General features: G+C 41.6%; 1 protein-coding gene across 6 annotated transcripts in view; it reads right to left on the bottom strand.

Moving 5' to 3' along the window:
* HS6ST3 (heparan sulfate 6-O-sulfotransferase 3) overlaps positions 1–27330 on the bottom strand; it is a 637323-nt gene extending 609993 nt beyond the window's left edge. For all 6 annotated transcript variants that reach the window (XR_012378747.1, XR_012378746.1, XR_012378745.1 and 3 more), the window contains exon 1: positions 26509–27330. Coding sequence is in view for 1 of the 6 variants with exons in the window: in XM_025874798.2 (XP_025730583.1) it covers positions 26509–27212 (704 nt within the window). In the remaining 5 variants the exon portion in view is untranslated. The remainder of the gene's footprint in view (positions 1–26508) is intronic.
* Positions 27331–27736: the final 406 nt, after the last annotated feature.

A 27736-nucleotide genomic window follows, 5' to 3' on the forward strand; every position in this document is an offset into this window, starting at 1 on the left:
AGATAGATAGATAGATAGATAGATAGATAGATAGATAGATAGATAGATAGATAAAGTCTCTACTTCCTTCCTTCCTGTGGTTTTCATGTTGATTCTCCAACATTTTTGGTGCCTGTATTGGTTTTCCAGGGCTGCCATAACAAAGTACCACAGACTAGGTGAATTAAACAACAAAAATGTATTTCCCCATGGTTCTGAAGGCTAGATGTTCAAGATCAAGGTGTCAGCGTGTCTGTGTCCCAATCTCTGCTTCTTATAAGGATCCCAGTCATATTGGATTAGAGCCCACTCCAATGACTTCACTTAACCTTAATCGCCTCTTTAAAGTCTCCATCTCCAAATACAATCACATTCTGAGGTATCAGGGTTAGGACTTCAATATATGAATTTTGGTGGGGTACACAATCCAACCCATAATAGGGTCCCTATTCTTCACAGATTTATCTCAATCTATTTTCTGTATTCATGCAGGCTATTACATGTTTTTAATTCAATCATTTAGCATTACAGTTTACAACTAATATAAATCTTTAGTCAGGTGCTCTAAACCTATGCTTTGCAGCCTATCTTGTTTTCTGGTATTTCTGTAGCATTTACATGTACTGCAGTCATTCATCATCACTGCATATTTTTATAAATCTTATGTCTTCTTTTCTACTTTCTCAAGTGGATATCATCATTCAATCTTATCTCTTTGTGATTCTTGATATTTGTTTCCCACCTCTACCAGTGCAAAAGCCTGGTCCTACAAATATGTTCTTCCTCTTTGGTGTTAAAATACTTTCACAATGAGATCTGGTTTTTTACTTTAAATTTTCATTTATTATTTTCAAAGGTTATTTTCCCTTTGTGATGCTTATTATGATTTTTGTAATTCTTCTGCTATTATTTTGATATGTTTAAACCACAGGGGGCATCTTACAATGTTAATCCATTTAGCATTTTCCTGGAAGTTCCTGTCTTATGAAATATTCAGGCCCAAACAGTCTCTTTCATGCTACAAAAATCAGGACTCTTAGGACTCCATTCAGAATAACTCTCAAAGCACTTAAAGAGGTAAAAAGCAAGGAGAGAGAAAGGGAAGGGAATTACATTACTAATACCTACTGCATCCTAAAAACAGCATTTCACAATCTCATTTAATACTCAATCCTAAAAAACATGGGTTAAATTCTCTACCTCATTTTACAGATGAGTAAACTGAGGCTCAGAGAAGTTAGGGACGTTCTCAAGTTCATGTATATAATAAATGATAAACCTGAGGGTCAAAATTAATTAGTATTCTCCAAAACTCATGCTTTTCCCATGACTTCATATTAACTCCCATCAGTCCTTACATACAGTTTTACGTACCTTCAAGTCCCCTGAGCCTCTCTGCACAAGTAGAACAGTGAGAATACAATTCAGGTACCCACAAAATCATAGCAGGGTAGTAGTTCTGCCACCTGCACCTTTCCAGCCCTCCTCTTTAATCAATGGTCTAAAATAGTGGTTTGCAGGCATTCATTGGAAAATTTACTGCAATTTAGAAAGCTCAGTTCAATAAATGTATATTGAGCATTTTCCACATGCCTGACACCAGGCCAGTTGCCTAGAATACATAGATGAATGAGATACTCATCTGCCTTTGAAAAATTTATGGTTTGGGAATCAAGAGGGGAAGGGAGACTGCTCTACACTAACATGTTTTGGGGAGTCCGCCATGCTGCTATTCCCTTCTCAAGAACAACAGGCTACATCTCGACTCATCAGGAGACAGCCCTGGGCACTTCAGCACCACAATACTCCTTCCCACCACCGCCCCCACCCCCCCCACCCCCTGCCGAGTTGGATCAGGTAAGGCAGGCCAGTCAGATTTTTCAGCCAGAAAATGCATGATTAGGCCTATTAGAAGTGAGCTAGATAGCACCAGTGTAAAAGAAGCCAATGAATGAAGAGAGTATGTAGTCATGCATTCCTGCTGCCCAGTTCCGGAATTTGACCAGATTCTTAAGGCCCTTCCAAACATCTGTTGTTCTACTGACTACTTTCCAGAGATATTGCTGTGGCCTGCCGGTATCTGAAATAAACATCGCTTCTGGTGTGAGCTAATTAGATTGGCTTCTGTCGCTTGGAAGTAGGTGAGCTCCAACGAATGCAAAAATATAATTATAATATGAGAAGCGCTATAACAGATACAGGTTCTGTGTCTGTGCTATGCAAGAGCTCCTGATCCAACCTCAACACCTGAAAAGAGTCCTGCAAAACTAGTACACTGAACAGAGACATGTAGATGGAGGGTGGGAGGTAAGGCCTCAGGTAGTCACAAGTCAAGGAGGAACAACTGCTGTGGTTCCCTAAACCCTGGCTAACTAATAAACAGATCATCAAAAAGCCATATAGCTTGACTAATGAGTCAAAAAAAAATTACTGATTGCCTACCATGAACCAGCATGTTGTAGAAATGGGTACAACTAGAGTCCTTGTATTAAAGGAAATCATGGTCCAGTGGCAATAGCTTTGCTCTCTACAGGACTTATGAGAAGTCAATGTCCATTTACTAAGCCTTGGATGATGATGTCTTGTGAGAATAAAGTTTTGTTCATTTGGGGGGTTTTACACCCTTTTATATCTTATCAGAATCAACATTATACTAACTGCTAATACTGACATAGTGTTTTATATGTACCAGGTACTTTTCTAAGTACTTTATAAATATTAACACATAATCTTCACAATTCTATAATTAGGCACTATGATTATCCCCATGTTACAGAAGAGCAAACTGAGGCACAAAAATGGTAAGTAACTTTCTCTACAGGTAGTAAGTAGAACTTGTAAATGTACCCAGCAATTTAAGGATCCACATTTTTAACCACTACTCCATGCCACTTTTAATAAATTTAGAAATAAAACTAAAATTACCCACCTTTTCACAAAATTCTTTTTTTGTTTTATTATAGTCCCTTGTAAAACTTTATAGAAGAGATACAAAGCTGATCCCTGAATAGATACTATTTTGTGTCTTCTTTAATTTAACAATGTCTCAAAATTTCGTAATACACTGATCTTCATAATTATCATTTTACTGGGGACAAAATATTCCATTGATTTGTTGTACCATAGCTTAACCTAACCTACCATTCCCCTACCATCCAATTTCCTAGATACTCCTTGGTTTTCCATTTCTTTGCCATTCTAAATAATGGTGGAAGAACTATGTCAGTAGAGGTTTTCTCCTTCTCTTGAATTACTTCCTTAAGATAAATTCCCGAAGTGGAGATTCCTAGTACAAATATCCATGACTAGTTTTTTAATTCCTGATATATAGTCAGATTATTTTCCAAAAATCAGCAATGGAAGGTTGCAAACTCGCCAATGAACCTGTTTCACTACAATTTCATGAGCACTGGATATTATGCGTATATTTTTTAATGTTTACTAATTTAGTAGGTATAAGTTACGGGTTTTTTTAATTTATATTTTAGTTGACTGCTTACTGATGAGGTTAATATTTTCCTAGTTGTTTACCTACTAACTGAAGTTCTTAATGAGAAAATTCTCTGTACATGGTTTTGTCCTATTATCTATTGAGAATGTAATAGTTTCTCTACCAGTTTGAATGCCTTTAAGAAAGTCATTAACCGGGGTTCCTGGTGGCTCAGTCATTAGGAGTCTGCCTTCGGCTCGGGTCATGATCCCAGAGCCCTGGGATCGAGCCCCGCATCGGGCTCCCTGCTCCGCGGGAAGCCTGCTTCTCCCTCTCCCACTCCCCCTGCTTGTGTTCTCTCTCGCGCTGTGTCTCTCTCTGTCAAATAAATAAATAAAATCTTAAAAAAAAAAAGAAAGAAAGTCATTAACCCCTTCCTGTCATACTTCAAATGCTTTTCCTCAGTCTGTTTACTGGGGAGTGAGCACTCTAAGGTCCTGGAAAGCAAGAAGCGAAGATGCTGCTCGGTGACAAAGAGCCTCTGAGTCCACTTTCTGCCCATAGATGAAGCAGTGACCTTGAAGAGGTTGAGTTTGGCTCAATAACCAGGAGAGCCTGATCTGTTGTGCAAACATCTCCCTCAATCTAAGTGAATCTATTTTTGTGTGATTGAACCCTGGATGGTGATTTAAGCCCTGAGTATAAAAGAGCTGAGGGGGCAATAAGACTTGAGCTTCTCAGATGGGAAGGGACCCCACCCCAAGGGGAACAGCACCATGGCACAGAGCTAATGCACTCACCTCACTAGAAGTTCCACAGACAGAAGAGGTGGGGAGACCCACTGCATCTGCTCCAGCTCTGTGTGACCTTCTCATCCCAATAAAACCCTGCATCCTTCATTAAATAAATCAGGAATGTCATCTAATCTAACAGTGGAGTTGTGCATCTCTGGTATTCCTGCCGACCCATACCCACGCAACTCTGCTCTCCCTTCCCCTTTCACCTCACTTGTGTTGCTTTCATGATACACATTTCACATTTTTAATACAGATAAATCTCTCAGGCTTTTTCTTGTGCTTTCTTTTATCTCTTCATATTTTGGAAGGGATCCCTCTTGCCAAGGTGCTCAGATATGCCCAATATTACATCATCCTCAAGCTTATATTAACCTTTATGTTTAACTATTCAGTTCATCTGAAACATAGTTTATTGTATAATATGAGACATAGAGTTAAAGAGTTCGCTGTGTTTCTAAAGTTTGTTGGGAACCTGGTTATAAAGTGAGTATTTTTTTCCCTATTGTTCTTTGGTAACTACTACATCCCACATTCAATTCACAAAAACAATTATATCAATTTCTAGAGCTTTTCATCCTATTTAAGTCCTATTTTTCCTTCTCCTAGCTACACATCAATATATACAGTATGAATTATTGTTTCTAACGTGTGTGTGTGTGTGTGTGTGTGTATACGGGACTAACTTCACCTCATCACTTTTCTTTAGTACTATTTCTGGTATCCTGTGATTTTTTTTTTTCAGAATGTTTTAGAATGATTTTGTCAAGAAAGAGTCTCGCAGAGTTTTTTAATTTTAAAACTTATAAATTAACTTACTAAAAGTTTACAATCTTTACAATATTCATTCTTCCATTCAGGAAACATTTCTCTGTCCATTCATGCTTCGAGTGTATCTCCAGGGAAGTGCTGTACATTCATTTATGTGGGTCACAGTGATCCTCTAATAAAGCTCATTCCTAAGTATTTTATATCTTTGTCACTATGGTAAATGAGTTTTTTTTTCATTATATTCTTCTGTCACTTATTAGTGATACACCAAAATCTCTGTTTGATAGAATTGATGTAAGTAACAGCCCTTTGAAGAATGTTTCTGTATCTCTGGCAAAACTATCATGAAAACATTGTTCATGATGTCATCCCATGTCCCTTTAAGCAATAAATTCCTTCCAGAGGTCAGAAAAAACAAGTTGTCCATTTTTTTTTCCTGAGATAAACTTAACCCAATGACAAAGGCTCTCTAACTATTTTATTTTTTTTCTCTTAGCAGCCAAGATATTAAAAGCTTAAGTTCATGTTTAACTGCACAAATGAATTAAACTTAGATGCCTGGCACACATATCTTTCTTTTCCTTTTAATTGGTTTTCGTTTTACTTGTATTTTTAATTGTCCTATTTGAATTCTGTAATCCACCTCAAATTGTCTTTGGAGGTAGGCAGTTAGCCTAGGAAGGTTATGTACTTTAATAAGCACATTCACAAGTAATTAAGCTATATGATAATGGAATAGTATTGTTCATCTGTTCCGAATTATATATGCTAAAAACAAGGTAATCAACCTTTTCCTTCAGGACACACTGTAAAGAAAGCATCATAGAACGTGAGAGGGATCCCACAGGTCACCTTGAGTCCTCTTTAATTTAAAAGAAAAATATAATCATTTTTCATAAACTTTGGTACTTCTGATATTTTTAGTAATAAAATCACTTATGATACAACTTAATAACTGGTCAAAGTGCAGCAAAGAGCATGTCATGGAGACACATCCGGTACCCATATGGGTGAGAAATGGTGAAAAATGATTTTGGAGGAGTCCCCTGACAAGGTTAAGTAACTCGTGCATGGTTCCTGGATTATAACTTCTGAGGTCTTTACCACACCCTTAGCAAAATTAGCCACTTATCCTAAGTTCTGATCGCCCTTTCTAGTTACTCGGTTTCCTCTAGGATGTCTTTCCTGTCCTCACAGACCACCCCTCTCTCCTTACCACACCCTTACTTTACCTGTCCCAGCACATCCCTTGGTACAATCATGAAACTGTCCAGTGCTAAGTCTGTCTGTAAGGTCCTTGAGAACAGGGACGATGTCTGAGTCACCTTATATTTCCAGCACCTAGCCGGCAACTAGCACTTCCAACCTACTCACACTGGATCTTAGTTGAACAGATTGTTCTCTCCCATCCAAAAAGAGAACTTTTTTTTTTATCAGCAGAGCCTTAGCCACCTCTGCATGCCCCAACTTGTTCTATTACTCAACTTGAAGTATAAGGACTTGAATACTAGTTATGCGCCCACCTTCCATGTGTACCTTTCTAGTCTACATCTCTTGGGCCACTGTTGGATCTTCATTCCAAAACCCTTCCTTGGTCCCTGGTCCTTCTTGACCTTCCTGATACCTCAAAGTCATGAACACCAGTATAATTTATTATACTGCCTTCAGCCCTTCTCCAGAACAGAAGAGGATATCAGATTCTGAATAAATGCAAGTAGCTCTCCCAATGTGGAAAGTATCAAGCTTTAGACAAAACACAGCCCAATCCATCTATGAATGAGGCCCCTTCCACATATAAGCAATGCATAATCTTTTGGAAATCATAATAATTATCCCCTAACGCATCCTTCTCCCAGTCCATCTCATGAAAACCACAAGTGGTTTGAAACAGTCTAACCCTCCTTTACAAATGAGAGCTGTCTCCTTGAGAAACCTTTATTTCTCAGAAACCTACCTACTCACATACTGACATATGATCTGCTGAGTCACTGTTTCCAGATTCTGGGGCCCAGCTCACAGCCAATATTCAAGATCTTATTTCCTGTGAGGTCATCTGTCCACTGGAAAATCTCATGTATCTGGTAATACAGGGACAGAGCTGTCCCTCACAAGGGAAGTCCGCAGATAACAGAATCTCGGTCCCTTTGATACCAAAGCTTAAAATTTCTAAATGCTTTTAGACAAAAAATTTTACAAATATTATTCCCATTACTGCTTTCATAAAGAGAGAATGTTGAACAAAACCGTGTCTTGATAACTGTGATTGAGTGATAAATATAAAGATAATGGAAGTCATCCTCCTTACATGGGAGTCCCTATACCCCTAATGGGATATTGGAGGACAGAAGGCTTTTGCCCTTTTCCACAGGGCGATATTCACATTCTTTTATCTCCTTCTTTAACTTCCTATTGCTACTTCTTTTTTATTTTATTTCTATGTTCTGCTTCCTTCTCTCCTTTGTCCCTTTCCTTCTGGGCTTCTCAAACCATAGAAGCCTGACTTGAGGAATAGCATGCCCACACCCTTCTGGAGTACAGGTCATTCTTTGTCACCACTGACTTCCCGACCCCCAGCACCAGGCTCCTTACTTTCCTCTTCAACTCCACATTTATCATCATTCTTGACTTCAACATTCCCATGAATAATCCATCCAACGTCTTGTCCCTGGCATTCTTTGACCTTCTTAACTCCAGGGATCACTTCTTGCCCCAGCTCAGCCCCTACTCACATAGATCACGCAAGTTACAGCACCCATTCCAGCATGTCAACCTCACACACCCTGTTCTCTGACCATCATCTCCTACAGTCCAGCACACTTCCACCACAGTCCAGCTTCCCTCCTACGGCTCCCTAGGCAGACCTACATTATCAACCCTAACACACACCATTGACCCTACCACTCTATATCTTCACATATCTCCTAACCATTCTGCTTTTGATTAACAAGGCGCTATAAATGCCTCCTTGCAAACATAACTCTCCTATTCCTCCACTGGCAAAACCTCAACCCTGGTTAATACCCCATGCACTTACGCCATGCTTCCACCAGAGCAGCCTATTGTTGCTGAAGAAAATCACAGAACATTGCCGATGGGACTGGTTTCAAATTTATAATCACAGTTCTCAAAACAGACCTGAATACTGCCAGACAGCTTACTTCCTAGGAAATTTGTTTTCCCAACTTCTGAGATCATTATTTACACCTTCTCTGCTCTCCTCAAGTTTCCAACATTCCTTCCTCTCTGCCCCACTCTCAGCTAATGACCTTGCTTTGTACTTCATAGAGAAAAGAGATGCTGTCGGATTAGAACGACCTCATCTTTCAACTATAAGTTCACCAACCTTCCTGTATCTATACTCAAATACTCTGCCTTCATTTCTGTTAAAAAGAGAAGAAGATAGATGAGATCTTGTGTTCTGTGATTGGATCATCTGTCATTGTCTTTAAAACATCGCTCCTACAATCACCTGTCTTTGTCTTTAAAACATCGCTCCTACAATCACCTGTCTTTGCTTTATCATTCCCATTAGCATTCAAACATGGCTCAGGGTCTCTTGCAAGGTTGTAGTCTCTGAAGACTAGACAGGGGCTTGGAGGATTCCCTGCCAAGCTCGCTCACACTGCTGTGGGCAGGAGGTTTCAGCTCCTTGCCATATAAGCCTCTCCATAGGGTGCTCAGACACAACTTTACCCAGAGCAAGCAATGAGAGGTGGTGGGTTGGGGTGGGGGGGTAAAGTGGGGCTGGAGAGAGAGAGAAGGAGACAGAACAATACAGAAGCCATGGTCCTTTTATAACCTAACATCTGAAGTGGCATCTCATTCCTTTGGTTGTGTTCTATTCATTAGAATTAAGTCACTGAAGTCAATCCTGGGCACAAGTATCAGACAGATTTGTAAGACCATCACTGTTTCAGAACTTGAGGTAATTCTAGGGGCACCTGGCTGGCTCAATTGGTAGAGTATGCGATTCTTTTCTCAAGGTCATGAGTTCAAGCCCCACACTGGGTGTAGAGATTACTTAAAAATAAAATCTTTAAAAAAAAAAACTTAAGGTAATTCTAAATGGGATACTGAATAAAAAATAATCTCAGTCCAGTATATATTTAGAGCCCCCTATAAACTACCCTACATCCATCCCAATATCTCCCTCTCCTCAGCCAATACAAACCCTCTATTATGTGCCTGTTTCTTACTGAAGATATTCATACTCTTTCTTATGCACATGTTCTTTAGAAACTTTATATATTGGGGCGCCTGGGTGGTTCAGTCAGTTGAGCATCCGACTCTTGATCTCAGCTCAGGTCTTGATCTCAGGATCATGAGTTCAAGCCCCACCCTGGGCTCCAGACATTTTATATATAATTCTGAATATAATACCATGAATTGACTTAAATGTTATGAAGTAAATATTTCCAAGTCATTTTGCCTATGCCTTCCAAAACCGTGATTTCACCTCTTGAGAGCCAGGACCAGGTCTTCTCCCCAGTCTCTGTCCTGCACAGTGCCCAGTATTGGGCTACATACAATCATGAATCAATCAATCAATCTAGCCAGCTAGCTACAGAAATAAAACCACTTCAAAACCAAATTAAATAACAAAAACTCTAATTCAAAGGGATACACACACACCTATGTTCATAGCAGCATTATTTACAATAGCCAAGATATGGAAGCAGCCTAAGTGTCCAAAGATAGATGAATGAATAAAGAAGATGTGGTGCTCACACATACACACATGCACATACACACACAATGGAATATTATTCAGTCACAAAAAAGGAATGAAATCTTGCCATTTGCAACAACATGGATGGAGCTAGAGTGTATAATGCTAAGTGAAATAAGTCAGTCAGAGAAAGACAAATACCATATGATTTCAATTGTATGTGGAATTTAAGAAACAAAATAAGCAAAGGAAAGAAGAGAGAGGAGAGAGAGGGAAAGAGAGACAAACCAAGAAACAGACTCTTAACTCTAGAGAACAGGCTGATGGTTACCAGAGGGGAGGTGGCTGGGGGGGAATGGGTGAAATAGGGGATGGGGATTAAGGAGGGCACTTGTCCTGATGAGCACTGAGTGATGCACGGAACTGCTGAATCACTATATTGTGTACCTGAAACTAGTATCACACTGCATGTTAACTGGAATTAAAAACTTTAAAAAATTAAATGAAATAAAATATTATTACATCACTCTTGTCAACCAGTCGATGTTTCCACAACATTGTTTAAATTATAAGAGATCACTTGATGTCACAGCTCTATAGCCCTTCCCTTTCCTCCCTCCATCCTCTTATATTCCTGTCCCCCTATAGCTCAGAACCATCTGACTTGAAGACTTGGTCCCACTCCAACCTCTGCAACCAATGCACAGTCCTGACTATGGATGTGAGAGCACTGATTAGTCTAATCCAGGACCCAGTCCCAACTTGACCTTGGGACTGGTTTTTACTCTGCTTCTGAACTGACTTTACCACTTTTGTGGTTTTGATTAACCAGATTCCTTGTCCTATATTTGAGTTCCATTCTTGATAGCTGTGTTATGGATACTTGGGGATTTGTTTTAATCATGTTTGGTAAGAAAAGCAGACACAGAAATGACTGTCATGAAGGAAGGCGTTTTCTATACTCACAGACCCCTAGCATGCCACAGCAGACCGCAGGGGAAAGCACCGATGTCAGGTGGCAGAGGAAGCAAGGAGGAAAGCTTGGACGAGCCTTTATTGTGGTTTCTGAGGGCAGGAACAAGGGAGGCGGGGTAAGCCAGTTTAGGACGGGCTAGTTGGAGTAATTGCTGCGGGCTCTGGGGTATAGTGGCTCTGCGAAACTGTCTAGTACCTGGCCCTCAGGTGATGGGGGGGCGGGGGCAGTGGCCTGGAGTAGAAGAGCTTGATAAGGAAATGGTTGGGGAAATGGGCTCTGAATTCATTCGTTGGTTTGCATGTGAAAGACATGCTCAAAGTCACGGTCCGTACTTGGTCCATACTTGGTCTGTACTTGGTCCCTACTTTATCTGTAGGAATTAGCTAATTCTGGGAGGGGCAATCCCTCCAGGGTCAGTAAGGCCCCAGCTGTCAAAGCATGAAATACAAAAACTAGAAAACATGGTTATTTTAACAACCCACGTAGCTCTACCTTGGTCCCGCCTTGCTCCTGTTGGTATTCTTCCTACCTGCCTAGACAGCAGCCATATCTACACAATATCAGCACAGTCAAGATATTAAGAGGTATGGTCCTGCATGGAGGATGAGCACTTACCTTGATGAGCACAGAGTAGTGTATTGTTGAATCATTATATATACACCTGAAACTAATATAACACTGCATGTTAAGTATACCTGAATAAAAAATAATAAAGTCTTTCCTACTCTCTGCTCAAATAAAAAGAAAAAAAGACATGGTTCTGAAATCAGATACACCTGGGTTAAAATACCTTGCTGCTCCACCAATGATTAATTCTGCAACCATGGATAAGTCACTGAACATTCCTGAACCTCATTTTCTCATCTGTACAATGAAGATGATAATACTTAATGCAAGTACTTACATAATAAAGCACTTAGCCTAAAGTAAGCAATTAAAATGTGTCAGCAATAATTACTATTTCTTCATCCTGTGATTTCCCCCAAAGTGCACTGCATGTGATTGATATGTAGTAGACACTCAATAAATGTATGTCGAAGTTCACTAAACCAACAAAGAAATGAATGAAAAAAATCAATGAGTAATCTTTGACTGATTGTAGAAAAGCAACTTTTTTTTTTTTTTAGAATAATCGGCAGCCCAGAACTTAGAAGTGAAGCCTGGATGTGAAGACTATTTTTACAATTTACAAATTCACAGTTTTACACGTGTCTCTCTAAGACAGGACGGAGATTCTATTGGTAGGCTCTCCAGCATCCATCCCCTCTTTCCCTCACTGATAGAGCCTTGATTTTGTTCTGCTATCTACTCGTGATTCGCGGGAGGGTTGTCCTATCCCCATCTTCAGGGACAAATCCTGGAGGTCCCATTCCCATTGCCCCTGATGGGCTTAGGGATGGGAACGTGACCCTTTCTGCTCTAAATACTGGCCCTTTGGCCAGGAAATTCTGGCTGAACAGCTGCAGCCTCCTTGCAACCAACCAGGAGGGAGGCAGCCTAAGGGCCAAGTCATCAAGGTTAAGGTACAGGGTAAAGGTGTGAAAAAAAACACCTGAGTCCTCTGTAAAATAGCAATAGCTACCATTTAAGGAATATTTATTATGTTTCAGGTATTCCTCTAAATGTCTGTGGGCATTAACTCATGATCCTCAACACTAATCCCAGGTAGGAATCTTTTTATCACTGTTTTACAGATTGAGAAACTGAGACCTAAAGAATTCTTGTAATCTGTGCAAGGTCACATAGCAATAAGTGGTAAAGTCAGGATTTAAACCCACAGCTGGGCTCCAAAACTTAGGTTCTTTGCCTCTTTGCTTTATTGGATTTGGAAAATGCTCTCAAGACAGAATCAACCAGTTCTCTCTGGACTGGTTATACGATTTTAAATGTCTTACTATTAAGCCAATTTGAATTGGAGTTTTTGCTAAAAGCAGCTGATAGGATCCTAATAAATATACTCAGATTCTTTATCTGTAAAATGGGGATGCTTCTCCATGCCTTAGGCTATTGCTGTTAACATAGAGCTCAATAAATAATCTTCTGAATCCCCTCCTACTGCCGGTCATTACTTTTGTAACTGTGGTTTTCCATCAGCTTACTGAACTTCTTCCAAGACTCCAGCCCAGCTCAGTTGCTTTGTGTACTTTAGATCTGTACCCAGGCAAATGTATACACCCTCCTAGAAGTGACCAGGCACGCCTCATGTATGAAAACCAGCTCATTACTAAGCAAAGTTCTTCTGCTGATAGATCTTTGTTATAATGCACACTCTTGATTTTAGATTTTATTTTCTCTTCTAAGGTAACTTTTTGCTCTCTCTGTAATTAGCTTCAAAAGCATGTAGAGAACAGCTCAGTGGATTATCACATGCTAAATCAGCTTAAATGAAAATGAGTTCCATTCTCAGCTCACTTTCAGGACATATTAACCAAAAGCCATAATTTACAGCTGTCATATGAAAATAATGATAAAGTCATGAATATTAAATTAAAAATACCAATTTTAGGAGAGCTTCCTCAAAGGGGTAAAGCATTGGGGAAAAAAATACAAAACTTTTATAACTTGATCTGTGCCAAATCAAGGTTTCCTGATGGTCTAAGGAGAAAAACTTAAGCATTTTGATAAGCCTTTTATATTATGTCCTGTTTTAAAGGAAAATGCTCATTACTCTAACAAGTTGTTGAGCTGAATGTGTATTTTGAATATTTTTCAAATGCATCTTTGTAATTCCTGATTTTTGAAACTCTCTGTAAAAGCTGAATTGTATATTTATTGCATTTCTAAAATCCAACTTTCCTTCCTTTTCCATTCTATATCAAAAGGCTTCTCACCATCAATGTAAATTTAAATTTGTATAGTACTTTATCCTTTACAAAGTGCTTTCACTGGCATTTCCTTAACCTCCAACAAGTCCAGAAAGGAAGACAAGACACATATTCTTATCCAAATTGTCCAATAAATTAGTAAATTTATTTATGCTTGTTTTCTTCCTTTCATTTATTCAGCCCACATTTATTTGATAGCCATTATGACCAGACACTATTCTAGGCACTGAGGATGCAGAGGGAAACAAAATAGTCACTAGCTTCAGGAAAATTACACATTGGCAGGTAGGCTACACAATAAATAAGTAAACAAGTCCATGAAGAAGCCTAGACTCAAACCGTGGTCGCTTAATCGCAAATCTAGATGCCTCCCTGGTCCAAATAAGCTGGCACAATAGTTCTCTCTGCCATGAATTTTGGCAGTTTGATTTCTTGGACTCAAACCTCTTTGGGTTTCCAAAAGGTCTCAGATTGTTCCTACTCCTCTGAAGAAATTCAGTGGACAACTATCGAAGCAGCATTTAATAACCTATGCATTCAGAGCACTGTTACAGATAGTTAAGAAGATTATTCCTCATCCCCCCCCAAAACAAAAGAATTGTGGATTTAAAAATTAACTTAAAAAAGAAACACACACACCTATAAATGTGTGTGTGCATTAACTCACGTGATCATCATTGCAGACTGTTGGAGGAAGTCATCTAGAGGACATGACCACTGGTTGACCAGGTACAAGCTGGACTCAGGCACTCGGAGGCTTCTCTCCGCTGCTCCCCTGTCCTTGGAATGCACTTTCTGCCTACATCCCCATGCCAGAAGCAGTCTTGAGGACACAGCCTTGAGATAGGAAAGTGTTGAGACTGCCTGGACTGAATTCAGTTAAGATCTCTATATAAACTTTTTAGACTCTGGCAGGCAGGTGCAGAGAGCTACTCATGTTGGGGCTGCCCAAGACAATCCTCAGAGGTAAGTTCCCTTGCTCATCCAACCTCCCACCTACCAGTCCAGAGTGGCTGTCTCTTCCTTCAGTCTTTCTTTGCCCTCCATGTACAGGGGTGTTTCAGATTTCACCCAGGAAGCTCCCGAGGTCTCGAACAAACACTAACCTCAAATAGGAATGTTTACTGTTTTTTGTTTTAAGATTCTATTTATTTCAGAGAGAGAGAGGGAGAGAGAGAGAGAGAAAGCATGAGCAGGGGGAGAGGGGCCAGGAGTGGGAGAGGGAGAAGCAGACTCCCTGCTGAGCAGGGAGCCAGATGTGGGGTTTGATCCCAGGACCCTAAGATCATGACCTGAGCCGAAGGCAGACGCTCAACTGATTGAGCCACCCAGGCACGCCCCAAATAGGAATATTTTTATCACTGTCTTACTGACCAAAAAAAATGAGGCCTGGAGAACTTACACAATTCGTGCCAGGTCACATAATAATAAGTAATAAGAGTTAGGATTTGAACCCCCAGTTGCGTTTCAGAACATAGGTTCTTTGCCTCTCTATTTTACTAGATCTAGAAAATGCTACTGCCAATGGGATGATATTCTTGTACCTGGAAAAATACACTAACATAAAATTTTAAAGTGCAAATTAATACCCTGCAAATGAGAGTCTACTCATTTAGTTATTAGCAGCTGTCTGACTACATAGGCTTTCCACATTTCAAATGACTCCCCTCCGCCAGTTTTCCACCTCACGGCACTCACTAGTAGGTTAACTTGCTCCATGTATCATTAGTAATTCATGACTTATTTTTGAAGGTGCAGGGACAGCACTACTACAGACCTAATACAATGAATATCTTATTAGGAAGAAATTAACAAATGAATTGTCGCCGATCAATAGGTGTTCAAGAGAAAATTACAATGATAGTAAAGTCTAAATAATTTATACACAATATTGATTTTTTCATTACATTAATTATTCTTTATAGCACACATAGGGAACTTGGAGAATAAAACTTTCAAAGCAAAGAAATTTATCTGCGGTGGTGCTGTAGGCTTAAGTCTGAATTTAAAAGACAAAGAATGGGCCATGAGCTGACAAATATTTTTAGATTAAATACACATCAGATAATAAATTTGACAGCTCCACTGTACCTGAGTTCCTTCATGTTGTCCGGCGTTTTTATACACAATACTTTTGATATTTATTTATCAAGAGAAGTATTGATAGAACTGTTTCTTAATAGAAACATTAGAAATAGAACTACCCATTAATCCACCTCTTTCATCAAATGTACGGAAGGCAGAATGACAAACTCGATGAAGCTATGTGGGAAAGAAAAACTTCTCTAACACCTCTCTTGGAATCTTTAAGTTAACTGGACTTAAATTCAGTAGAATGGAGTGCAGGCTCCTTAGAGCTAATAACTCTCATATCCAGCAGAAAAAATTTCCTAAGGCAATTTTATCATGGCAAGTAACTTTCATACAGATGCAAGGGCCTGAAGATGATCCTCATGTTTAAGGTCACATGATGGGGTGCCAGAGAACAAAAAAAGGGTGTTGTGTGGTAGGGGGAGCTGTCAAAAAGAGGTCAGAGGTGGGTGAATTCTTCATGGATGGTACTGTTCCCGGGAATTCCCTCCTAGGGATGGAAGAAATGAACTTGGGGAGGGGCGCCTAAGTGGCTCAGTCCATTAAGCATCTGACTTTCGCTCAGGTCATGATCTTAGGGTCCTGGGATCAGGCCCCACATCAAGCCCCGCAATGGGCTCTGTGCTCAGCAGGGAGTCTGCTTCTTCTCCCTTTCCCTCTGCCCTTACCCCCGCTCGTGAACACAAGCTATCTCACTCTCTCCCTCTCTCAAATAAATAAAATCTTTTTTAAAAATTAAAAAAAAAAAGAAATGAACTTAACACATAATGCACCAAGCTCAACAGATGTAGTAGGAACAAATACTGGGCTGAATATCGTTTTCGTCACCTACAAATGCTTACATTGAATAGTGTTTTACTCATGACATTTTGACTCTTGGAATTAAAGCAGTGACTTGACAGTTCTTACTTGAGTTTTCTCAGATGTCACCTTCAACTATTTTTCAGTATCTAATGTCTGGCAATTCCACCTACCTAAGGTTTTGCAGAGAGTTGCACATACGTAGAATATCAAGCTGTCATATCTCCCCCAAGACAAATATGGAAATAGTGTTTCAAAAGTCTTAAAATTAAAACCAAAAACATTAAAATAGTTTCAAATCCGATACAATTTTTTTCTTTCCTCACCTTTTACCTTCAGAGACTGAAAGCCACATTCATATTACTTTTAACGTTCTTAATATTCTTGGAAGAAAATCTAAGCAACAGGAAGCAGCTCATCTCACAAGCATGCTTTTGCAAACCACAGCCAGTTTTGCAAACGATCTTGTCCTGTCTTAACTAATATTGCTATATCACTTCAAATTCATAAAATACCCCACACAGATATAATATAAAATGTGTGTTGTCCACTATGCATCATCATACAGCTATAACTGCCCAAATGTGTTACCAGCTGATTCTGGGGTACCATGGTGACAAAACACCCCAAGTTAGCATCATTTCTACTATTCAGTCAAAAGTCCCTTGTCTATGGTGACTGTTCTGCTGTCGAATGTCCTTTGCTGCATTCACCATTCTTAAGGTGGAGACTAATGGTCCATACAGAAAACATGTGGTCCAGGTATTAAAGGAATGGATATTGGTCTCGTTTGTAGAACCGAATGGGACATTCATAAGGTGGATGAGAAGAAATTTCAAGCTATTTAAAAGCACTGTGCATGTTATTCTCCATTTTCATCCCACCCCCACCCACCCCAAACCCAAATCCATTCTCTGCCTTTCTCTGCCTTGGGAAAGCACATGCACTGTATCAGGTAGCTCTCCTGCCATTCAGCTTCCATGTGGCTTCAGCCAGTGGAAGACAATGGATGGAGACAGAGGACAGGTGGGAGGAGAAAGTGATCGAGAGATTTCCTCCCCACCCCTCCCCTCTGCCTCGGCTCCGTATTTCTGGCGGCGGGTGGGGGGGGGGTAAGGCTGCTTTCTGCAAGCAGCTCCCATGGGGCAGCCCTTCCTACCTGTGAGGCTGTAGCTCCTGTCAGGCCCCAGTGGACAACGGATGCTGACGACAGGGTTTTTTTCCCTCTGCCACTTCAGGCTCAGAAATAAGAATTTCCCCTTGTTAGGAGCGACAAGGAGCCCCAGGTCCAGTGTTAGACCTTAACCAGTCCATCCCTCTATAATAGCCCCATCATTGTCCCAGAGTGGGCCTCTGTTTGCTGCCAGGCGGCTGGCTAATACAGCTCCCTGTGATATAGAAGAAGAACATGTAAGTAAATCAAAGAACCCCAGCAGCTTTCCGAGGCAGACAGCCACCTAAGTAGAGGAGGACTCCCCATTAATGCACTAACGAGACAACCATGCATACGAGATAAATTGCTGACCTCCACTTTCAATATTCTTTTGGATTTCAGGTTTTTAGGATTTCATTCTTCACCTTGACTACTTTTGTCCTTCTGCTTTCCCTCCTCGGTAGCATCCTGCTAATTTACACTCCACATGATCAGTGTCTGGTCTCTCTTCCTGGGGCATGTCACCTTGTTTTTCACTGTACTCCACAGATGTTTCCTTCAGACTTCCACACACAGGTCAGGTTACCACCTATATATGTTCAAAGTCACGTGTACCCTTCTCTCTAGGTCTGTGTTTTCACTTTTTAAGCAAACCTATAAAATTCTACAAGTTCATAATTAGAGTCCCCAAAATATGGAAGCTATCATCCAGGTTTACAGTCACATTTCCATAACCTTGATTCCTTCGGAAGAAATACTCTGCAAAATCTAACAGATAAATCTGGAGGACAGCAAGGAGGTTAGCATTTCTACCCTCTTATGTTTTTAAAGAAACTAGAATGCAGCAGTAACCATGAACACACGGTGTTAAATGCAAGGTTCTGACAACAAATGGTACAGTACTTACCAATAAAAGCATGGTAAGATATTAATAATTGCAACGAACTGCAAATATTTATGTGCCCACAGGCAACTAATTCAATTTCACTGCAGGATTGCTCCATTTATGAATTTAATTGTGTGTTTTAAACATTTCTGCCGCTGTTTCATTAATTTCCCATAAAAAAATAAAATTATATGCTGAAGAAAGAAGGCAAGTTTCCATTCAACAGTGTTCATTAAGTGCCCACTGAGTGTCCACGGTGGCTTACAAATTAACATTCACTTTTACCATTTATGGCTTCTCTTTTGCATCATGGCTTGCAATTCATTTTTGCATCACTCGGGATGAGAAGTTCCAGCTTCAAAAAGGATGGTACAGGTTGCCTCTCATCGTTTTATTTTTTACGCACAACAGCATGGATGTGTAAGACAAGCCCCATGAGAACAAAATAATGGCTAATTCTTACACGGGTCAGGCTCTGTGCACTCTTGAAACTCACCAGGGGTAGTACCACTATTCCTCCCATTTTCCGGAGAAGGAAATCAAAGTACAGAACAGGTAACTGACTTCAGGGTTATCCGGAAGTAAGAGGCTGAGCCAGGGAGATGGGTGGGGGGAATGGGCTAGATGGGGGATGGGTATTCAGGAGGGCACTTGTTGGGATGGGTGTTGTATGTAAGTGATGAATCACTGAATTCTACTCCTGAAAGTAATACTACACTATATGTTAACTAACTTGAATTTAAATTAAAAAAAAAAAGAAAGACTTACATATTCTAAATTTAAAAAAAAAAATCCAGCTCATTTGACGTCACAGCCCATGCTCGTAAACATCACCCAAATGACACTCACAAACTGGGCATCAGCACAATTTCCAGTGATTTTCAGTGGCTAACTTTGTCATTGATTTCTTCCAATTTCCCTTGAGGACATTTTTCCTAATAAAGGGTCTCCTTCCAATGCTCTTCAATATCATAATCTCCAACCACAACTACCTCAACTGTCTGACTTTGATCAGTAGTAATCCAGGCCACATTGTTTAGGCTTTTCTCAGCCTCCCAACCTACATCAAGGAGCCCATTCTCTCTAGTTAGGCTGATTTTTTTTTTCCTTAACTGAGAATGAATGAGATTAACCTTGTACCCAAAGGAATTCCTGACTTGTAGCATACTGTCTGCTGGGAAAAACCTTCTAGACTGGTCCAATAAGTCCTGGCCTCTGTCCTGACTTTTACTCCTCCTCTAGAGAATCAGGGCAGTTGACATCTTGCTAATTATGGAAGGCAATTACTAATGATTAGAATTTTCACCTGAAATAAGAGAGTCGTGACATAAAACATTGGCTCATTCCATAAAAAACTACAATCTGGTCAAGTTATGCTGACATTTTTACAAGGTAAACTAGAATATGACAGATTTTTAGATGACATGTGTTGAGCATTTTTTATAGGTCGGTCTCTGTGCTTGGGAACTTTACATGGGTTTTACTGAGCTACAGGAGATATAAACAAATAACACTGTCTAAGTTAACTGTCCAGTACACTTCCCAAATGCAGTTAAATGCTTAGCTATAATTTAAATAAAGTTATATTGGCCCATTAAAATCAACAGAGAATTTATATATGATATCCATAATTTAACAAACTCAAAAACAAGAAAATTGATTGCTGGAAAATATTAATTTGGGTTCCCCATTTAACTGTTTTCATACTAAACCTATTTCTTGGCTCAATAATTTATTTCATGAACCTTAAAATCACATTAAGATTTGGCAGTCTCAATTAAACCTGTTTAATTCATTATCAAGCATAAGTAACTTTCAAATGCCATAAGCTTCTGATTGTCCTTAGTAAAAATGAGATGATAATAATTAGCTTTGGGGAATAATAAAGTAAGAGTCTAAGATTAAGCCAATCCACATTGTTAGAGGCTAAATTTACCTAGCTTCCAATTATCACATGAGCATTTCTATTTCTCTAAAAAAAAAAATCAACCCTTGCCAACATCCCAAGGTAACCAGCACAAAAAAGGCAGAAAAATAAATCATCGATCACCATTTACTGGTTCCAGTTTTATCTTCACAACTCAAAAAAAAAAATGGAATGGGTTTAATTCAGCCTCCTTCTGATTTATAGCAAATATTGGTGGTTTGGACCAGAAGCAATACTTTCAGAGACTCTGTAATGAACATATAAGTGGATATGGCATATAGACAGAACAATCTCTTATCTCCTTGGTTTCACACAGCACACAAACCCGATGGTGAAAATTAACCTTCTTCACAGTTCAACATTTCTAATTAGAAGAGACATCAAAAAGATTATGCTTTAGAAAGCAGTATGGGCCATAATATTCTAGGCAGTCTGAAACAGAACTCTGTAGCCTCCTTATATATTTTAGCCTGCTGTCCACAGGAAAAAGCAATACCCAGATGATGTTTCAAAGTGGTAACGGCTTCTGGTGGAAGTTATATTTCTCAGCTTACCTTTTTATACTTATTATGAAGAAGCAACGTTCTAGGACACAGGACCTATCCATTGCTTTTAGCCCTGAACGAATACAACAGTCTATACCATCAGACCGTGCTCTACCAAAAGTTTCCTTGGTAGAAATATCTACAAATGTTTGAGAAATGAGTAGTTCATTTGTAAGCATTTTGGGTTTTTTTTTTCCTCTGGTTTTATTTTCTCTGCATGGGGCAGGAAAGGGACAAAGAAAGATACCCTGAATTCAGCTTAGATTAGAACACAGAAACTCAAAATAGAAGGCCATACAAGTTCAGCCCTTCCTGGGGAGGAACTGCTTTCACAACATCAGTGGTTGATCAGCCACATTTAAAGTTTTCACTGTTAGGTAGTATGCTGCTGCACAAAAGAGTTCATTCTCGTTTTAGACAGCTACAGTTTTTTTAAAGATTTTATTTATTTATTTATTTGAGAGAGAGAGAGAACACTAGCGGGGGGTGGGGAACAGAGGGACAAGCCGACTTTCCACTGAACAAGGAGCCAACGTAGGGCTCGATCCCAGGCCCCTGGGATCATGACCTGAGCCAAAGGCAGATGCTCAACTGACTGAGCCACCCAGGCGCCTAGACAGCTACAAATTTTAAGAAGTTCTTTCTTACTCTGAGTTGAAACCTTATCCTACCACTGGTACCCCATGTACCCTAGTTCCATCCTTTGGAGAAATACAGAGCAAGCTTCCTCCATTTTCCACATCTTCTTCCTTTGACTATTAGAAGGCAATTTTTACATCTTTCCTTAATTTTTCCACCTCCATATTAAATACTTCCGGTTCCTTCAAATTATTCCTCATATGACATGGTTTCCAGCTGCTGCAAGTAAACTGGAGCTATAGCTTGACTTGAAAATGTTCCTACATGCAAGAATGCAAAGGGGAGATCTGAAAGTTTATTTTTTATTCATTTACACATATAACTGACACAACTAGAAAGACTATCCAGAACCCGATGGTCTATGTGGGAGCTGTATCTATGTGAGGTCCCCTTCTTATCATCACACACACACATACACACACACACACACACATACACACACACACACACACACACACACACCAGTTCCACGGATGGTACTGTGATACCAGGTGGGTCCGAAAACCTCATCGCCCTGGCCACATGGACTGGCAGAAAGGATAGTCACAAGTTCCAAGCTGGACTAATCAGAGTCATTCCCCAAGATTTTAAATTGGAACATGGAGAAAGCTTGCTACCTGCTTGGCCTGTGGAGCTATTAGATATGATAGCCATTTACCCATTTCATGGAATTAGCCAATCTGATGAGGTCAATATCCAAAGGAATATGGGGAGAAAGACCCCAGACCTCCAGTTCCAGGCGTTCTTAGAACCAACTCTACCCCTATGTTTCCTATGCTCTGGTTATTAAGCCAATAATTCCCCCCTGGCTGAACTGAGTTAGGGTTGTGTCATTGGCAACACAGAAGGTCCTATCTACTACAATATTCATAAGATTCCAACTAGTCTACTAGAACCAAAAGAAAACAGGTCATAAAAGGGAAAAATCACTACGCCCCCCCCTACAAAAGGTGTGAACAGAATCTCCTTCCAGCAATGGGGCGCCTGGGTGGCTTAGCTGGTGGAGTGGTCCACTCTTGCTTTTGCCTCAGGTCATGATCTCATGGGTCATGGGATCAAGCCCCACATGGGGCTCAGCATTCAGTGTGGAGTCTACTGGAGATTCTCTCCTGCCCCTCCCCCCACACATGCTCTCACTCTTTCTCTCTCTCTAAAATAAATAAATCTTTTAAAGAAATCTCTTTCTACCATTATTTAAGAATGAGAGTGATACTCACCTACCAAAGATCAAGGTCTTTCTTTCCTAATAGCCTAAGCTCCATAGGACTGACACTATTCAAAACTGTATTGTCAGAACTATCACAGTACCTGGCACATAATAAGTGCTTAAAACACTCTCCACTATACTTTTATAGAAGTATATAGAAGTATAGAAGAAAACAAGAGGCAAAACATCAAATACAACTTACTAAAATAAAGATTCAAGTTCCCTGAAGAAACCTTAGATACATCATTTCACTTCCTTAGAATTAAATTGCTCCTTTGCCAGATATTTTATAGGACTTGATTACTTCTTCAGTCTTTTTTAGCCATAAAATGCTATGATTCTATCCATACTCAACAATGGTAAAGAATAGTCTTCTAAAGACCTGAACATGCAGATAAAAGGAAAAACAGTAATAAAGAAGGCAGCACAAGAATAATAAGAATAACCTACCAAAAAGATAGTTGCGGGGGAGAGCAAAAGAAATAGAACGAGAAGAAATCATCAGTGATAGGATCAAAGAGGTCATTCATATGTGCCACCTTCTGATTTGCTTCCTATTTTACTCTAACTAATTTCTGTGCTCAAAAAAGCCCTCTGTGCTGAATCCAAACTGCCAGCCCCAGAGCCTTGTCCCTTCCTGGGTCCATATAGTCCATATGATGGCTCCTTCATCTAAACCATGCATCTCCTTTCAGAGTTGGCTTCCCACTTCTGCCTTTGGTACTCAATATTCCCACTTGCTCACACCATCCCAGACAGGTTGGTTTTTGTTTGCTTGTTCCATCACCAACAGAATATATACCCAATTATATTGTGTCCCTGTCTTCCATCATGTCCCCTGCATTGATTGATGCTCAAATGTCCATAATTTTCCATTTATTTCTTAAATTTGAATTCTGTCTCAGTACAAGTAATCATAAAATAGCATCTCTATAAAATAAGGTGACCCATTTACAATGCGCTGCTCTAAGGAACTGACCTCAGATCCTTTCATGAAAGAAGGCCTTGACTCAGGAAAACAGTGTTATTACAACTAACAACTAATGTTAACTATTACTATATACCTGCAAAGTACTATATTCCAGCACATTACACTATACGTAGACACTGCGGTAAGCATTTTGCACACATTTGTTCATTTAGTTCTCACAACACCTCTATAAGAGAAGTACTAATTACTACCTGTGCTTTAAAGATAAAGAATCTGAGGCTCAGAAGGAGTAACCTACTCCTGGTTACATAGCTAGTAAGGGCCACTCTTGGTTACACAGGAGCCATATCTATCTGAATCCAGAATCCTTGCTCTTGCTCACTACATGACTTACAAAGGCACTAATCCCTGTGAGAAATGGGGAGAGGGACCCTCAAGAGGACCAAAAGGAAAAAGACTAGGGAACTAAAATCAACATGATCTACTTCTCGAGTTTGCTTAGAGTCAGCCCTATTTGAAGAACCTTGGTCCCATTATGTAGCAATAGATTATCTGCCATTTTGCTTTCTGGAAATGTACCCTCCATTATCCAGGCTAATCTAGTTGACTGTAGAAGGCTGTACACAGGCATTCCAATGACAGACCAGTAATTCAATCTTCTCTGTGAGGAAGATGCTACCGGACATCCCTTCAACTTTTTTCCTATAACTTTCGATGCAGGGTGCCTCACATAACCCACAACCATTCCTTCCTAAAACATCTAGAACGAAAGAAGTAATTTAGAATACCAAGAAGGGGAGAGAAGGTGAAGAAGAAAAGGAAAAGGAATTATAGAGTGGTAACAACCCCCCCAAAAAGAAACCTACCGTGAAAATTAAAAAACTAAAAAAAAAAAAAAAGCAACCCAGTGCAGGGTGATTATCTGATAACTTGTGATTCAAAGAGAAATAAATGTTCATGGTCCATCACTAAACAGAAAAAAACATTTGACAGTAGAAACCGTATGTTCAAATAGCCAAAGTGGAATTTTCCCACATCACAGAGTAGAGAGATACTGAGTATTTCCTATAGGAGTGAGACCTTACGGCTTAATCCATGTAGGGTCTATGGCAGAAGAACACTTCATCACTAAGCAAAAATCCAATTATTTTCAGGTTCCATAATCTCTAGTTTCTCCAAAACTCTTCATCTATCCACTGAGACTTTTATACATATATTGATAGAATAAAATGCCCATCCCTACTGTAGAGTCGATGTTCCTCTGTGATAATCAAAGTCTCTAGTTTTATTGAAATGGAAGCTAGGAATCAGAGTAGCAAAGTCCTTGGGGTCAGTCAGTAATTAATAGGTAAAGGCTGAAACACAAAAGGTACAATTTGGGGTGAGATGCAGCAAAGCTTGTCTCTCATTGAAATAATAGTCTCGTCTGTTAGGAAGTTTGAAAGTAATAATTAATTGAAAAACTATTTTAAGCTAAAACAGAGGAGCAGGGTCTAAAACACTACAGGATTAGAAATTTTTAAAAGTAAAAGGTCCTTAAAATATGCTAAGGAAGGAGCCTAATGCCTTCATTCCAAGTCCAACCAGTTTCCTATTCTAACCAATTTCCATTAAACAGGGAAAGGAGCAGGGAGGAGAGAAAGTATTTGAAAAACTGCCAGAGTAAAAAATCCCATAATGAAATTTTGCTCATTCTTGGAGAAATGAAGTAGAATTAGATGCTTCAGTGGTGGTGAATTCAGAATCCGGGTAGCTTCCAGTAAATGAAGTCTTTCCATAATGTCAAATACAAAAGCTATCTGATATCAACATATTGAGCTTGAGTTTTTAAATTCCTGTTTCCTTACACCAAATTGTTTGAAACCTTTGAGATAAAAACTTCAATAAACTAGTGTTCCAAGCTTTTAATATTTTAGTCCCTTGAGCAAGCATGTCAGATTAATCTTCAAATTGCAGTGGGCAGAAAGAACATTCAACCAAATTCTTAAGCTCATGCCTCTCTCAAAGGATGTTAATAATGTAAGCAGTTTCATTGGCTATTAAGATTTCAAACTTTCCTAATTCTCAGCATTATTACTATTTAAAAGTGGGGGGGGGGGAGAGAAAACCACCTATCCTGAAAGGAAGGGATTTTCCTTATTTTATCTTTCTGTCCCCGTAGCACGTTGCCCGGCCCACAGTAGGCATTTAACAAGTACTTCTGGAATGTGTTGATGGATTGGTCTGGGGGAGAGTGGAAATCTTGCTGAGAACAGCATGAGTCCAAATCCTGGCATTGCTCAGCAACAAAGACCACCTCCAGAATTAGGGTTATCGAGGTACAGCGGGAATTTGAAAGTGTGTCTTCAAAGACACACCAAGAGGATTGTTTCCTGAGCTAGCGAGGAGCCTCCCAAGAGCCACTTAGAGAGGGATTAGACTCGCCTCCGGCTTCAGCATGCCTGGAAAACGCCTGCCCTGCCTCTCCATGCCCAGTTCCTCCTGCTTTTTACCGGGTTTGGGTTTCCACTCACACAATTTAGGTACAAGATCCGACCTCGCTAGTCTAACCCAGGCCTCCTCCGCATTGCACGGTGGGAGGCAGGCCACGCCGTCCTAGGCACAAGGAAGAATACACACGACTGATCGGGACACCTTTGAAGGTGACAGGGGGTATCGGGAAGCGGCGGGGAGAAGGAAGGGGAGGGGAGAGGGGAGGAGTGAGTTCAAGACCAGGGCGCTATCCAGCGGTTCCCTACTCCACTCCCGAAGCCTCTGCCCCAATCGCTGGAAGACGCCAGGGAACCACCCGCACGCTCAGGCAGCGCAGGGCCGCCCAGGGTAGGGGCCGAGGGGAGAGGGGCGGGGAGGCGGCAGGAAAGCGAGAGGGGGCCGGAGACAGTACCTGGTGTGGCTGTGGTTGCGGGGACAGTCCTTCTTCTCCATGATAGCCGGCACGCAGTTGGTGAGCTCCGTCCAGTCGGCGTGCAGCCCGCAGCTCCAGCCGGTGGAGAAGCGGGAGAAAAGCCACGTCTCCTTCTTGCCCGGCCGGTGGCAGGTGCACTTCTTCTGGCCGGCTTTGCAGCTACACGGCTGCTCCAGCCGGATGTTCTTCACCAGGTGCCGGCCGAACGTGGTGCCCCCGGTCTTCTGGATGTGCAGGAACACGATCACGTCGCGCCCTTTGATATTGAAATCCACGAAGCGGGTCAGGTCCTTCAGGGTGAAGTTAAAGCGCGGCACGAACCGGGGCAGAGAGCCGTTCTCGGGGGCCTCGGGGTCCGGCTCCTCTTCCTCCTCCTCTTCTTCCTCCTCCGGTTCCCCGAGCTCCTCGTCCTCGTCCTCTGGCGCCGCGGCCCCCCGAGGCCCCTCGGGCGGCCCCTGGGGTGGCGGGGGCAACTGGGGCCGCCGCTCCCACTCCTCCGGCGGCGCCTGTGCCCTGCGGGCGGGACTCGGGGCGGCCGGCTGGCCGGCCTCCCCCGCGCGGGGCTGCTCCCCGAAGTTGGCGCAGGAGCTAGTACAGGAGGGGGACACGTACTGGTACATGATGACCACGAAGAGGAGAGTGAGCACCGGCGTCAGCAGCCACTTGTTGAACCTTTCATCCATGGTCCCGCTCTCAGGCCGGCAGGCGAAGAAGCGGCGGCGGCAGCGGCGCGGACTGGCGCCCGCTCGGAAGTTTCGGGGACTCCGGGGCGCGGCTCCGAGCCCGCCGCTCCTCCATGCCCCTGACGCCGAGGCGTGCGGCTGGCTGGCGGCCCCGCGGCACTCCCGCACTCCCCGGCTGGCAGCGTCAGGGCCTGCGAGCCGAGCGGGGAGGCGGGCGCCGGCGCGCGCGGCTACGGCTGCGGCGTGGGGCGCCCTGCGCTCCCGGGGGCGCCCGGCTTGGCCCGCTCCCCGCTCCGGCCAGGGCGCGGCGCGCGCTCTCAAGCCACGCGGGGCATCCCGCCGCCGGCGCTCAGGCGCTCAGGCGCTGGGGAGCGCGGCTCGGGTCCTGCACCTGCCCGGGGCAGCCGGGCGGCTGCGGCCGCGAGCGCGGGGGCTGCATGAGGCTCGCCAGGGCGCGGGCCAAAGGCGAGGGCGCGGCCCGGCCCCGCCGCCTCGGCCGGCCGCGGGCACCGCGCCCGGAACGC

Source organism: Callorhinus ursinus, unplaced genomic scaffold, assembly GCF_003265705.2.
Source record: "Callorhinus ursinus isolate GAN/ISIS: 27379988/994484 unplaced genomic scaffold, GSC_fseal_2.0 scaffold7, whole genome shotgun sequence".
In the NCBI taxonomy this organism is placed as follows: domain Eukaryota; kingdom Metazoa; phylum Chordata; class Mammalia; order Carnivora; family Otariidae; genus Callorhinus; species Callorhinus ursinus.